The sequence below is a fragment of the Carcharhinus amblyrhynchos genome, chromosome 28, assembly GCF_965287045.1.
Source record: "Carcharhinus amblyrhynchos chromosome 28, sCarAmb.v2.hapA, whole genome shotgun sequence".
Lineage (NCBI taxonomy): Eukaryota > Metazoa > Chordata > Chondrichthyes > Carcharhiniformes > Carcharhinidae > Carcharhinus > Carcharhinus amblyrhynchos.
The window spans coordinates 21,575,759-21,591,624 of NC_137351.1; the positions used below are offsets into that span (position 1 = coordinate 21,575,759).

Genomic DNA, 15,866 nt, shown 5'->3' on the forward strand with positions numbered 1-15,866 from the left:
TGAAATGAGTCAATTTAGTACCACAACTTTGACTAAAGCTTGATTCCATCCTACTTCAAATTTGTTTCAGTTGCTTAAGATGCGCTTTCTGGATTTAAGTATTTTCTTTGACATCCCATATGTACCTATCTTGTTTCAGAATTTGAGTCTGCAAGAGGGCTGGAAGGCACAAACTAATCAGAAGAGGGTTGCAAAATAATGCTATCAGCTAAACATTCAAAAACTAAACTGAACACTTGTAGTCTAGCTTGCATTTGAAACACAGCCGTTCCAGTCAGATTTTTAAAAAACCACGTTGAAGAAATAATAATCAGTCTGAGGACTGTGTTACCTAAGAAAAATGTAATAGCCATATTCAACTCACGAGCTGAAAGCAACAACATTTAACCATTTTATAGCCTTAATCCAGTTCTTGGATGAAGTATTTTTGCACCAATATTAGTAACCTTCTGTTGAGTGAGGACCTTGTTGTTCTGGATATCCATGTATTTTGTTGCCCTTCAATAGGTGGTTTTGGCTTGTCCTTGAGCAAGAGGAGTGCTGGTCAGCATACTTTGCAACACTGCACAGACTGGCTCTTGGAAACATTCACTATCCAGACATATAATGAAGGCTGAGCAGTCTTAGTATGTATACACAAAGAATTTGAGGTTTCATGCCTTGCTGTGACTGTGTCTGTGCACAAACATTTTACAATTGAAGAACGCTGTTTATGAAGCTCGTTTGTGTGTGTGTGTGTGTGTGTGTGTGTGTGTGGGGAGGGGGGGGGGTCCAACCCAGGTTATACTGCTTTGTAATGGGCTTCATTAAAAATTATAGAAATGTTCACGTTTTCCTACTTTAGGTAGAGCCTTTGCATTGAAGAGCAAGTCAAGATGATATTGGGAGGAAATTGCAGTTGGTCTTATTTTTATCTGTATAGAATTATTCTGTGGGAATGTTTCAGTGATCTGAAATTTAAAACATTATTGTTAATGAGATCAAAATTAATTGAACAAAAATTTGATTTACTGTTATCCAAACAGGAGGGAGGACAGAGGACAAAGTCAGCCTTTGAGAAAACGAGCAGTGAGCAGCCTTCTTGAACTGTTGTTGTCTATGTGATGAAGATACTTCTCCCGCAATGGTATTTGATTGGAATATCCAGGCTTTTAACCCGTGACAGATATGCTGATATATTTCCAAGTCTGGAAATTGTATGACTTCAAGGGAATTAGCTGGCAAGGCCAGCATTTATTCCTCACCCCTAATTGCATTTGAAGAGGTGATAACATTCCCATTCAATTCAAGCTCTTGTCCTTCTAGATGGTAGTGGTCATAGATTGGGGAGATGTTACCAAAGAAGCCTTGGCTAGTGCATCTTGTAAATGGTACATACTGCTACATGCTGAAGGTGAAGGAACTGAAAGTTGAAAAGTGGTGGCTGAGGTGGCAACAAAGTGAGCTGCTTTGACGTGGATGGTATTAAGCATCTTTTGTGTTTTGGGCAACTACACTCATCTAGATAAATGGAGAATATTCAGTTATACTGGTCTTGCACCTTGTAGGTGGTAGCAAGGTTTGAGGGAACCAGGAGATTAAGTTACTCACTGCAAAGTACACAACCTCTGACCTGCTGTTGTAGGTACAGCATTTGTATGTCTGGTCCAGTTAAATTTCTGGTGGTTTGTGATCTCCAAGATGCTGATGGTAGAGGATTCAGCAATGTCATTTGCTGTTGAACATCAAATAAAATGGTTTTAAAAACTATTTTCTTGGTGCTGGTCATTGTTTGGCATTGGTATGACACAAATGTTATCATCCTAAAGTTGAATAGTGTTGTATGCTGACACAGACTGCTTCATTATTTGAGGAATCATGAAGGTGCTGAATGCCCTGCAATCATCAGCAAACATCCCCCACTTCTGACCTTATGATGGAGGGATGACCATTGATAAGCAACTGAATGTAAGGCTTTCCAACCATTTTCCTTTGTGCGATGATTGCAGCCATTAGGGAGCTTCCCTTCTGATTCCCATTGATTGTAATTTTAATAGAGCTCATTGATGGCTTGGTTAAATGCTGCTTTGATGTCAAGGGCAATCGCTCTCATCTTGCCTCTGTTATTCAGTCTCTTTTAAATTTGGACCAAGGCTGTTATGAGGTCTGGCATTGCATGGGCTGGCAAAACCCAAACTGAGCAATGTTGAGCAGGTTACTGGTAAGTGTTAACATAAAGCACTGTTGCAACATCTTACTTTACTGATTTGAGAGTAGATTGATGGGATGGTAATTGACGAGATATGGTTTGTTCTATTTTACAATTGTTTCGGCACAAAAGGAGGCCATTTGGTCTATTGTAAGATATTCTAAGAAATTCATGTTGTGCCTTACTAATGTTGTATCTGTACTGGAGCAGTTTTAACTGGAAGCATGGCTAGTTATGCAGCAGAACTCACATGTATGTGTGTGTTATAGTTGCCACATGCTACATGCACATGCTACATGCACATGCTACATGCACATGCATGTTTCAGCTGTTGCTGTATCCATTGTGTTCAAGCCTTTCTTGTCATCACATGGAGTGAATCACATTGGCTGAACACTCTTCTCAGATGGTAGATTGTATCTGCAGTTTCAGCTCAAGATGATTGTAGTACTTCAGTCTTCTCTTTTGTATTTGGTACTGGGTAAGAGTGTGGATGTTCATAGAACCTGCTCTGCTTGTTGATTAACTGCCTACTGCCATTCAGGAAAGAATGAGGTAGGACTACAGAGCTTTGGTCGCTGGTTGAGCAATTATTTAGATTTGTCTGCTGCACACTGCTATTCAGCACGTATGTACCCATGTGTTGTAGCTGCACCAGGGTTGTTCCTCATTTTTACATGCGCCTGATGTTGTTGCTCCTGGCATGCTCTTCCTGATGTCTTATGGAATCAGGTTTATCTGCTGGCTTGATAATGTCAGAATGACAAGAGTTTACCGATTGGTGGTGTATAATTCTTTCGATGGCTTTGTCTTATGGATGTCCATTATGATCTATCCTCTTCCTATCCCATTTGGCTTGATCAAGTGCCCTAGTCTGGAATTACCTTTTTCTTGTAATTTTATATTGCAATTAACTTCATTTTCCATTACTTTATCATTCTCTACACCAAGAAGAGTGTTTCTTAATTTGGGACTAAAGAAGCAGTATTGTGGTTTTGGTCTCTGCAATTTACAAATTATGTTTAAAGTAAAAATGACGTTGGTATGTCTCTGATCTGCAGCCGATTGTACACAATAAATTCCCACAAACACCACTGAAATAAATACCTGATCATCTGGTTTAGGTATTGGTTGAGAGCTAAATGTTTGACAGAAAACTGGAAAAACTTTCCTATCATTTGAATAATCTTACAGGCCCTTTAGTCCACCTAGAGAACATTGCTTTAATGTATTGCCCAAAAAAATCACCTCTGATGTAACAGATCATGTATTCACCAAATATATTGCATTAAAGTATCTGGAATGGGGCTTGAACCCAAACCATCTGATTCAGAGGTGAGTGCCATTGAGCCAAGGCTAATTTTGTTTTGGGCAGTGTGTGCTTGACTCAGTTGACAGCACTGTCATCTCTATGTTCAAAGACTGTAGGTTGAAATCTCATTCTAAACTGGAACATGATGCAGGACAAATGGAGTGCTACATTATTGGAGGCATCATTAGAAACATGGCACTGTCCTTGGCTAGACGCAGAAGATTCTACACAACAATTCAAAGGGGAGTTGCCAATTCTCATGGCTTTCTGCACAACATGGCAGAACAACTTATTTGATCATTATTTTTGTCACCAAGAGTGGGAAGAGGTATATTTTCAGCCCTGTTAGTGTGTTTGTCTGTAAACAATGTATTTCAAAAGCTAATGGATGGACTTCAATCAAACTTGGTACGCAGATAGGGTCCAAGGAAGAAAATAGTTTTTGGTGAAAATGCAGATCTGGATCTTGGAATATTTTAAAGGATCCATTAACATTGGGACATTAGGCAAATTGACTTTCTTTTTAAAAGAATATTGTGAGTAGTTTTATTTAGATTGGCTTGATTTAGAATGTTGTGGATTGTCTTAGCTGCTGTGATGGAATTTGTAACAGCTGTCAAAATGTGAGCAAGGTTTTCAGAACAGGTTATTGGATATGGTTTTGACTTAAAGCCTCTATAATGCAATGGAACTAGAAATTAAAAGATTTATTTTTTCAGCTTTGTAGTTATAGAATATCAACAAGGCAAGGAAAAAAGCCTTTGAGAAAGGGTTATGTATTGTAGCAATGCTTAATTAACACTACAGCGGTGTATACACTCTACTCAGTTTCTACATGCCCTCCTCAGTAGTCCATTCATTCACAGGTTTTTTGTGGAATCTTATTATCTATGAGTTCCTAAAAAGCACCACTTGCAGAACTGCAGATGTAATCCATTAGTTGTAATGATCTGTTGAATATCTTGATGTAAAAGGCACTGTATAAATGAAAACTGGTTGTTCTTTGTAGACCTTTATTCCAAAACAGTGCAATTCTCATTTGTGTAGCTGTTTGGTAGCTTGCACAATAAGAGTTATCATCCTGCAGTAAACATTTGCATATTTAAGCTATATTTCTCATTTGGTGCATTAATTAGATTGAATATTATGTGCGACTGGAATCTGGTTCAGATCCATACTGACTGATGTGATGTGGAAGTGAAGATTTGGTTGTCAGTAAGCCATTTTAATTATTAACTTCAGCACCACACACACATACAGATGACAGCAGCAGCAGCAGCAGCAGCAGCAGCCCCCCCCCCCCCCCCCCCCCCCCCGAAAGAATGTGGTGGCAAGGCCAGCATTTGTTGCTCATTCTCTAATTGCTCTTGAAGTTACTGGGGAGCTAACGTCATGAAATTTGCCATTCCAGCTGGTGTTTCAATGCTGTTGAAGAGGAAGTTTGACTCAGCAGTAGTGAAGAAATAATGATACAGTTCCATGTCTGGATGGTCTGTGGCTTGGCGGGTAATTTTCAGGTGGTGGTGTTCCATGTGTTTGCTTCTCTTGTCCTTCTAGGTGATAGAGATTGCAAGTTTGGAAGGTGCTATAGAGGGACCTTGATGCACTGTTGCACTGCATCTTTTGTATGATGATGATGCATCCTCCTGCTGTGTGCACTTATGGAGGAAGGAGTAAATATTGAAGGTGGTGAATGAATGCCAATCAAATGAGCTACTTTGTACTGGATAGTGTCAAGCTTCTTGAGTGTTTTTACCATCCAGGTAAGTGGAGAGTATTTAATCACACTCCTGACTTGTAACTTGTTGATGCTGGGGCTTTAGGGAGCCTGGAGTGAGTTACTTGCCGCAGAATTTCTAGTCTCTGACCTGCTTATAGCATCAGCATTTGTATGGTTGATCTAGAATGTTGATAGTGGGGATTCACTGATAGTAATGCTATTGAATGTCAAGGGAGTTGATTAGATTCTTTCTTGTCAGAGGTGGTGGTCGATGCTATACACCACTTGTACCCAAACCTGAATATTGTCCAAAAATTACTGAAGATGGACTTGGACTGCTTCAGTATCTGAGTAATTGCAAATGGTATTGAATACTCTGTATAATCATTGAACATCCCCACTTCTGACCTTGTGGTAAGGGGAAGATCATTGATGCAGCAACTGAAATTGGTTGGCCCTAGCTAGGACACTATGTTGAGGAATTCCTGCACTGATGTGCTGGGGCTGAAATGATTGCCCTCCAATAATCACAAACATCTTCCTTTGCACCAGGTATGACACTGACCAGTGAAGAGTTTCTCCCTGATTCCCATTGATTTTTGTTAAGGCTGCTGATGCCACAACTGGTCAGATGCTGACTTGATGTCAAGAGCAGTTGCTGTCACCTCTCCTCTTGAGTTCAGCTCTGTCAGGCCCTGCTGCCATTTGGTGAACTGCTCCATATTCCGCATTCATTGTGGAACATAAAGATAATTCTGGCTTCTTTTCTGTACTGCAGACCCTTAAATCTATTTCTTCTGCCTCTCCACCCTTAGCTCAACAGGTATGAGGAGCTGATGGACCGTTTTGTGATTAAGATTGAAATTAACTGTTCAGCTGCTTCCCTCACTTTTCCTTGCCAGCTAGGTTTGAACTTCCTCTGAGTCCTTCCCTCCCTACCCAGTCTTTGAACTTGCATCTTTCTGTAATTTCTCTCCCATAAATTGTCAGTCAGTGTCAATTGGTCGTACACTCATTGCAGAATGGGTTCAAATTCCATTCCAGGACATGAGCACAAGTCAAGACAGATGATACTCCAGCGCAGCACTGGGGGAGTTTTTGCATGGGATGTTAAACGTGAGGCCCTGACTGCCTGCTCAGGTGGCTGTAAAAGAGCACATGGAACAATTTGAAGAAAAGTAGGGGGCTATCTATTGTAAAAGAAAAAAATTGTTCATTATTGCATGGCTGCTTGTGGAAGTTTGCTGTGCGCAGTTTTGTTGCTGCATTTCTGACATTACAATAGTGACTACACTTCAAAAATACTTCATTGGCTGTAAAGCACTTTGGAATGTCTTCTGGTCATGAAGAGCGCAATATAATTGCAAGTCTTTCTTCCTTTCTGGTTGATGCTTTCTCAGAGCTCTCTTATCTATTGGACCCACTATCGTCTCCCTTGATCCCATTCTCACTAAAATGCTGCCCATCCAACCACCCATCCTGAATCTCAGTTTCATATTCTCTGTCTGTCTTACCCCCTCTCCCTCTCCACCTTTCTACAAATCTGCTGTCGTTACTACATTCTCAAAAAAGTCAACCCTTGGCCCTTCTTTCCTTTGCAAACTGTTGCCTATCCCCAGCCTCTTCAAAAGCCTTGAACCTGAAATCATCTGTCAAGTTTGTACCTGTCATACCTGGAACTCCATGTTTGAATCCCTCCAGTTGGTTTTCTGCCGCAGGCACAAATGGCATCTTGTATGACTGGATGAGCAGAAATGTCCTCCAATTAAGTATTGGGATGACTAAGCCATTGTTTCAGCACCTGTTCCAAGTTCACCTAGCTGCTGTCCATGATGAATTTTTATGACTAAACCATTCTGTTCACAATTTTGGTGTCACATTTGATCCCAAGGTGAGCTTTCGTGCCCTCGCTATGACCACTTACTTTCACCTCTTTACCATCGTCCAACTTTGTCCTGTCTTTTGTCTGTTGCTGAAATGCTCATTCATGGCTTCGTTACCTCTAGACTTGACTATTGCAATGTAATCCTAGTGACTGCCCACATTTGAACTTCCTTAAACTTGAGGACACCCTAGACTCGGTTGTCTTATTCCGCACCAGGTCCTGCCACGTAATGCCCCAGGGCTTGCTGACCTACATTGCATCTTGGTCAAGCAATATTTCGATTTTAAAATCGTTATTGATGTGACAAGGGTAAACTGTCTCCTCTTGTCCTTCCTGCCCTTTCTGCAGCCTTTGACGCAGTTGACCACACTATCCTCTTCCAGCTCTCACCAAAGTTTTCCAGCTGAGTGGATTATACTCCCTGGTCCCATTCTTATCTGTCCATTTGTAACCAGAAACTTACTTGCAATGGCTTCTTTGCCACACCTTTGTCTGTAGTGGCCCCCAATGATGTATCCATGGTCCTCCCTATTTCTCATCTGTATGCTGTCTCTCAGCAGCAACATCAAACGCAGGGTTAGTTTTGCTGATCGGAGCAGAAATTTTCTTCAACTAAATGTTGGGAGAGCCAAAGCCAATGTTTTCAGCCCTCAAAACAAATTCTATTTCCCAGCCTTCAATTCAATCCCTCTTCAGGCAACTGCCTGATGCTGAGCTAGATTGTTCTTAGTCTTGGTGCCATATTTGATTTTGAGCTGAATTTGAACTGCATAGCTGTGGCATTATCATGTCTGCCTATCTCCACCTGCCCAACATTGCCCCAGTCTGCCCTGCTTTGGCTTATTTATATTACGGTTATTACCTGTAAATGTGACAATTTCACTCGGCTCCTAATCAGCCTTCCACTTTCTACCTTGTGGAAAATTGACCAGAACTTAGCTGCTCAATGTGTCCTGACTTGCGCGCAGTCCTGTTAACTCAATACTTCAATCTGTGTTGGCCTACATTGGCTCAAAGTTAAGCAGCACATTGGCTTATATTCCTTATCTTTGTTTTCAAATCTCTCCATGGCCTTACCCTTCCCTCTTTCTGTAATCGCCGCCAACCCAAAACTCTCAGATATTTGTGCTTCTCCAATTCTAGACCCTTGAACAACACTGATTTTAATTACTTCATTATTGACAGCCATTCCTTCAGCTATCAAAGAGCTGACCTCTGAAATTCCCTCCCTAAATGGCTACTTCCTTCTACCTCACTTTTCTCCTTTTAAACCACTCCTTTGAACCTACCTCAGGCCAAACTTTTGCTTAGTAACCTGGAGATTGTGAGGGAGAGCGCCTTAAAACGGCACCAGTGCGATCATGCGGGAAGCGACGATTGAGCATTGCAACAAAGACATTACAGGCCCCATTGACTTAATGACGTTAAAGCAAAAGTTGTCAAAACTTTCAGCACAGTAGGCCATTGAGCCCTTCTGTGTCTCTGCTGGCTTCCCTCAAGATGTAATAGTTTTCACCACAGTCATTTCCTGTGACAAACCATTTTGTATTGCAACAATCTTTTGAGTGAAGAATTTCTTTCTTGCTCTTTGGTCAGTTTTGAGCTGACAATTCCTCATCATTGACTGTTTCTGTTTAGTTTGTCTGTGGACTGATAGTGACCCTAGAGAGGTTATATTTATTGTCCTTCGCTACTTATGCTGAGAAGGGGATGGTGTCTGCGGATAAATTGAACCCATGAATTCCTTGTATGATGGTGCACCCAAAGTACCTTTGTGTCTGGAGTACCATGTTATTGGAACCTGATAAATGGCTCCATTCGGATCAAGTGGTTCATATTGGTTTGTAAATTGTTCTATAAAATGTTTATATTCTGATGCACAGAATGAATCACAGTTACGGTTAAACTTTGACAACAGTTTATAGCCCAGAAGCTATGCATATGATTTCTAAGTATAATTCCAAAAGAATTCTTTAAGTTAGAAAGGTCAACTTGAATTAAGAGATTTTTCTGCCAAAAAACATTGAACATTGTCTGATGATGTGGAATGTTAATCTGCTGATCAGTTAGCTACTCCATATAGGTAAGCAGAAAAGCAAGTTGTGTGGGTGGGTGGGGGGAATAAGGGAGTCAACCAGAAATGCTATCACCCATAGCCTGCTGGTCTGTCGGTGCAGTAAGAAGTCTCTCAACACTAGGTTAAAAGTCCAACAGGCTTATTTGGTAGCAAACGCCACTAGCTTTCGGCACTGCTCCTTCGTCAGATGAATGGAAGTTCTGTTCACAAACAGAGCATATAAAGACATATGTCCCTGACACACATGATGGATATTTCACTAGTGATGCCAGTATTTATTGGCCATCCCTAATTCCCTTGATATTTTGTCACTATTCATTTGTCCTGAAATTGTGATAATTCTCATTTCACGTCAGAGTGATACGTGCATCTTATTGTAATCACCTGCTTTCATTATAAACTTTAGCCAGCGATGAAAAACAGACAATTTGATATCACCTTCTGCAGTGTTTCGGTGTAACGTGTTTTTACCACGTCTGATTCCTTATCTTAACACCCTTATGATAACCCTCTCTAATTGTAACATTGCTACTGTTAATCAGTTTGGACCTTGACTTCCAACTTTTTCATGCTACGTCAAGGGACATTTACAAGAACAGACCTCCTGTTCCAATATGTAAAAATACTTGGTATCGAGGCACTAAGCTGTGATAGTAAAATGCACTGTACAGGCTTTGCAGCTGTTCCAAGGAGCAGTCTCTCCCCTGTCTATTTTCTTTCTTCATCCCTTCTTTCATAGAAACATAGAACACTACAGCACAAACAGGCCCTTTGGCCCACGAGTTGTGCCGATCACATCAACACCTACCTATAACCCCCAATCCCATAAAACCCCATATACTCATCCAGAAGTCTTTTAAAAGACCCCAGCGAGTTCGCCTCCACCACCACTGACGACAGCCGATTCCATTCACTCACCACCCTCTGAGTGAAAAACTTACCCCTAACATCACTTCTGTACTTTCCTCCCCGCACCTTAAATCTGTGTCCTCTCGTAGCGACCATTTCAGCCCGGGGAAATAGCCTCTGAGAATCCACCCTATCTATTCCTCTCAACATTTTATAAACTTCTATCGGGTCGCCTCTCAACCTTCGTCTCTCCAGGGAAAAGAGACCCAGCTCCCTCAACCTAACTTCATAAGGCATGCCTCCCAGTCCAGGCAACATCCTTGTAAATCTCCTCTGTACCCTTTCAATAGCTTCTACGTCTTTCCTATAGTGAGGCGACCAGAACTGCGCACAGTACTCCAAATGAGGCCTGACAAGGGTCTTATAAAGTTGCAGCATTACCTCCCGACTCCTAAACTCAATCCCTCGATTAATGAAGGCCAGTACACCATATGCCTTCTTGACCACCTCCTCCACCTGTGAGGCTGATTTAAGAGTCCTGTGGACCCGGACCCCAAGATCCTTCTGCTCTTCAACACTACTAAGACTCCTGCCCTTGATAGTGTACTCGTTCATCCCGTTGGTTCTGCCAAAATGGACTACAGCGCATTTATCCGCGTTGAAGTCCATCTGCCACTTCTCCGCCCAGTCCTGCATCCTATTTATGTCCTGCTGCAACTTTTGACATCCTTCCAGACCATCCACAACACCACCAACCTTCGTGTCATCAGCGAACTTACTTACCCATCCCTCCACTTCCTCATCCAGGTCATTTATGAAAATGACAAACAGCAAAGGTCCTAGAACAGATCCCCGGGGCACTCCACTGGTGACTGACCTCCATTCAGAAAAAGACCCATCCACAACCACTCTCTGCCTTCTGCAGGCAAGCCAGTTCTGGATCCACAAGGCCAAAGGCCCTTGGATCCCATGCCCTCTCACCTTCTCAAGAAGCCTTGCATGGGGGACCTTATCAAACGCCTTGCTGAAGTCCATGTACACCACGTCCACGGCACTTCCTTCGTCAATGTGTTCAGTCACATTATCGAAGAGCTCAACTAGGCTCGTAAGGCACGACCTGCCCTTGACAAATCCATGCTGACTATTCCTGATCATGTCAAACCTCTCCAAATGCTCGTAAATCTTGTCCCTCAGAAGCCTCTCCATCAGCTTACCAACCACTGAGGTCAGACTCACCGGTCGGTAATTTCCCGGGCTATCTCTGTTCCCTTTCTTGAAAATAGGGACTACGTCCGCAATCCTCCAATCTTCCGGAACCTCTCCCGTCTCCATTGATGACGCAAAGATCATCGCCGGGGGCTCTGCAATCACTTCCCTCGCCTCCCACAGTATCCTGGGGTACATCCCGTCTGGTCCCGGCGACTTATCTATCTTGATAGAATTCAAAAGTTCTAACACTTCCTCCACCTTAATATCCACAAACTCAATCTTTTCCATCTGCTGCAAATCCGTAGCAAAATCTCCCAGATCAGCTTCCACCGTGAGGAAGCTGATTTCAGAGGCAATGATTTTCGTTGGGTTATAGTCCCACTAAAAATAAGTCCTGTTCCAAATGGTTATTCTTAAATTGCGAATTTTCCTATTGAGTGTCAGCAGACTACTCACGGTCGGTTAATAGGTAGGATGTGCGAAGGGTTGTACAGAGGTATCAGATTTACATCATGTAAATTATTTGGATGATGAAATAAGCAGTTATATATTCAGATTTGCAGATGACACTAATTAGGTTTTATAATGGGTTGCTTGGTTGGAAGCAGGAAGTTAAAAACTGATATAGACTAAGTGGGCCCATCTATGGCAGATGGAATTCAATATAGGAAATGTGAGGTTATCCATTTGGATACGAGAGACAAATATTAATAGTGCAAGACAAAGATACACAAATCACTAAAAATTAATGCACAGGTACAAAAAGTAATAATGTTTGATGGAATTTAGCCTTTATCTCGGGGGTTAGAATACAAAACTGAGAAAATGATGTTTAAGTTGTATGGAGCCCTTGCAAACACCACCTGTTGAATAGTTTACTGTTTTTGTACACCAAATGTCAGGAAATGCATGTTGACCTTGGAGATATAGTACAGGTTTCGTAGATTGCAATTGAGCCCAGTTATTAACTTTTATACTCTCAAGTTTAGAAAGTTGAATGGCAATCTAATTGATGTCTTAACTGTATATGAAACCAGTATGCAGGGTAACAAGGAAAAGGCAGGAGGATGGCACCAAGTCACAATGCTCATTTGGAGATCCAGTACAGACCTGATGAGATAACTTAGGTCAAGTTTTATCCTGAATCCAGAACTAAGTATGATCAATTTATGCGTGCACATTTTCCCCATGGGAGTTACTGGAAAGCAATGAAGTGGATATTTTGCCCCTTCTTGATTGATGTTTTCATTGCTTTCCAACTAAGATAGGTTAACTTGAAAATTGAGCTAGAAATATTCTTATCCAGTGTATCTATAGCGTTTATTTACTGATGTACTGAGGGGCTTATTGTGATGTTTGTGCCTATTGCTAGATTAGGTGTATTTAGGTTGGAGATGTAGGCACGGCACAGTGGTTAGCACTGATGCCTCTCAGTGCCAGGGACCTGGGTTCAGTTCCTGGCTTGGGTCACTGTCTGTGTGGAGTTTGCACGTTCTCCCTGAGTCTGCATGTGTTTCCTCCGGGTGCTCCGGTTCCCCCCCTCAGTCTGAAAGATGTGTTGGTTAGGTGCATTGACCCAAACAGGTGCCGGAGTGTGGCGACCAGGGGATTTTCACAGTAACTTCATTACTGTATTAATGTAAACCTTACTTGTGACTAATAAATAAACTTTGTTTTAGCTGTGCCTCACTTTTTTTTACAAATGATTTTGCAGAGGGTTTGGATTCTGAATGATTTTGAAGGTCTGTGAAACTTTCTCTGTGTTATGGCAGCCAAGGACATCTTTGGTAGTGGAGGGATTTGAGAGGATGGTCTTAGGTTTTGTCAGGATTTGGTTAGAGAAATTCATTGGCTCATCCAGATCACTGATTGGATCACAGCCTGGCTTGCACCCCAAAATACCCGTTGCAGTATAAATTAATTGTATGTCCAAAGATTGGGAACTGGTTATATTGTGACCTTGTGTGTTTTTGTTGGAGAAGAGATGTTAAGGTGACATTGAAGAGCTGGAATTTCAGCCCTGAGAACAAGAGTATTTCTTGTGTGAGCAATGCCGCAGAGCTTAAAATATATAGTAATGTACTTTCTATGATTCATAGTATTCTATGACTTTGACTTTGCATGAGCACCTGTCAGCTGTTTATGAGAAAATTATTAATATGACTTTGACCAATGTAATCTCAGACAAATTGTAATGTGGGTTGAAAGTACTCATAAGGGGAGTTGGAAGCATATTTGCAAAGCTATAACTCACTCCAGAACTTCTGAGCGGAAAGTAAGATTTGAGATATAATTGCATTGGCTGTGGGCTGAATAACTTCCTGCCTCTATTATTTGCTGTTAGGAACAATATTTGATGTCTCCCTGCCTGTGTAATGTTGACTGCTATGCTCATTTTAATAATATTGCATGAGGGCACATTGCGGAGTATAGAATTTATTTTGGGAATGGTGAGACCTGAGTAGCTCAAATTATTAAGCATGACCACAAGAATAAGTATATTTTCCACCTTTTTAATTTCTGCTAACTTGCATTAAAAAGTATAGAATTAATTTAGTCATAAAAATGTTATTGACCTCTTTCCAGAGCAGTATTTCAATAAGATGTACTTGGATAGAATTTTACATATGCTTTTTATAACAGACAAGCTGCTTAAAACTTCAATGCAATTGAACATTGTATTTAAAAATTGAACACAAAACTGATAAAACCTCAGATCTCTAAGGCATTATCTTCAAATGCATGCTCATCATGAAACCATTCTGGTAACATTCCTCCCAAGAGCAGTATCATGAACTGATACTACAAAAACTGGCACCACATTAGTCAAAATGTTTCAGCTCTTCAGAGGAGCGAGGATGTAAATTCGTACTGTAAATTTATATTTTTCTGTAAAGGTCACTAATTCAACATTGCAACTTATTTTGATCATTTGCCAAGGTTAGCTGTAATTGGAGTATGTGTTTCTAATGAATTTTCTTTCTCCCCACAGCAAAACTGTACAATCAAAAGTGGACTGCATTTTGGTGAGTAAATGAAGTACTTTTCAATTGTTGCCAAGTTATTTTGAACTGACGTTTTACCATAAATGTAAATACTGACCTTTTTGAACACAACATTCAACACGGAAGTGCACAGATATAATAACCTGCAAGAAGGAATTTTGCATGTTGTCGATGCAAGCTGTTTCTATGATGAAAAGGTGAGAAAAAAATATAGTGCATTTACATTTCTCAATCAAATCCAAGTGCCTCTTATGCATTTAATTATTTTGTTGTGTATTTGCTCATTTGATGGCGAATACTATTAATTTTGCGCACACAGTCATGAAAACAGCATTGAGGCATTTGATCAGTTAATTGTGGTGATTCAAGGAGGATTACTGATCAGAGCATTAGGAAGGCTTCTTACTCTTTAGGTAATGCACTTGGAATCTTTAATATCAACATAAACCCTTGGAACATTATTATTTCCAACCATACACACTGCCTGAATGCTGCCTTGGATTGTCTGCCTAAATTAGGGTCTGTCTTGAGTAAGATAAAGTATTGTATGCACTCAAGATGGAAAATGTAATACCGAGTGCCATTTAAACTCAGCCTTAACTTTTTATCCCTTCATTCTAAATATCCACGTACAAAGTGAAAATACTTTTCTTCTCATCCCATCCTGCCCCACACCCCCAAAAAATCCAAAAAGAAATATAATTTCCTTTGGCCACCAATCAGGTTTGATTTGGAAGCACCTTATTCGATAAAGTCTTGGTGTTTTCTTGTTTTTTGGGTCTATCAATAGTTCTGCTAACAGAACTCTGCATACTGGTGAACTGTTATCTTGTTCCACTTCTGACTCTTTAGAACCATGCTGAACTACTTTTGTTTTTCTGCTACCTAACACACACACACACACACACACACACACACACACACACACACACACACACACACACACACACACACACACACACACAACCAATTCTTCGATTCCAGTTCCATAGCTGCTGATTACCCTCTGGTATTTTGTAGCTACTTTGACAATAAATATCTGGGACTTGATGGTGAACGTTGGAAGATCATTTGACTACAGTGAGCATCATAGCCAAACCTGATCCTGCGTTCTCATAGTTCTTTGTAACAGGAGAGCTAGTGACCAGAAGATGATGCATTTTAGAAGAAGGTCATTTGACCCACCATACTTTTACTGGCTTTGCAAAAGAGTTATTCGGTTACTCTGTTCCCCTACTCTTTCCTCATAATCCTGGAGTTTTCTTTCCTTTCAAATATTTATCTGGATTACTTCTGGAAGTCACTATTGAAATTTCTTCCTTCACTGTTTCAAACAGTGCATTCCAGATCATCGCAACCTGTTGAGAAGTGACCCTGAAAAATGTTTAAGTACCTGTTTCTTTTTCCATCCCTCATCCACTTCCAGGCCCCTATTGTGAAGATCCACTAATTTCACAGAGATTGAAAATCAAACATGGAATTTTGCTGTTCAATGTGAATCAGCTATACGTGCTTAAGTTGTGAATCATTTTTCAAAGAAAAGTCACTGGTTCAGCCTGGGAAGAGATGCATATCACCTGCTTTCCAATTTCTCCCAGAGAAGCACTATTTAGTTCTTCCA

At 40.9% G+C, this 15,866-nt stretch overlaps 1 protein-coding gene across 1 annotated transcript in view; it reads left to right on the forward strand.

Annotated features, from left to right (window-relative positions):
• Window positions 1-15,866, forward strand: part of LOC145359684 (DNA-binding protein RFX7-like) — a 74,700-nt gene that overhangs the window by 13,725 nt on the left and 45,109 nt on the right. Inside the window, exon 2 of the mRNA XM_080214431.1 lies at window positions 14,233-14,266. Coding sequence (XP_080070557.1) covers window positions 14,233-14,266 — 34 coding nt within the window. The remainder of the gene's footprint in view (window positions 1-14,232; window positions 14,267-15,866) is intronic.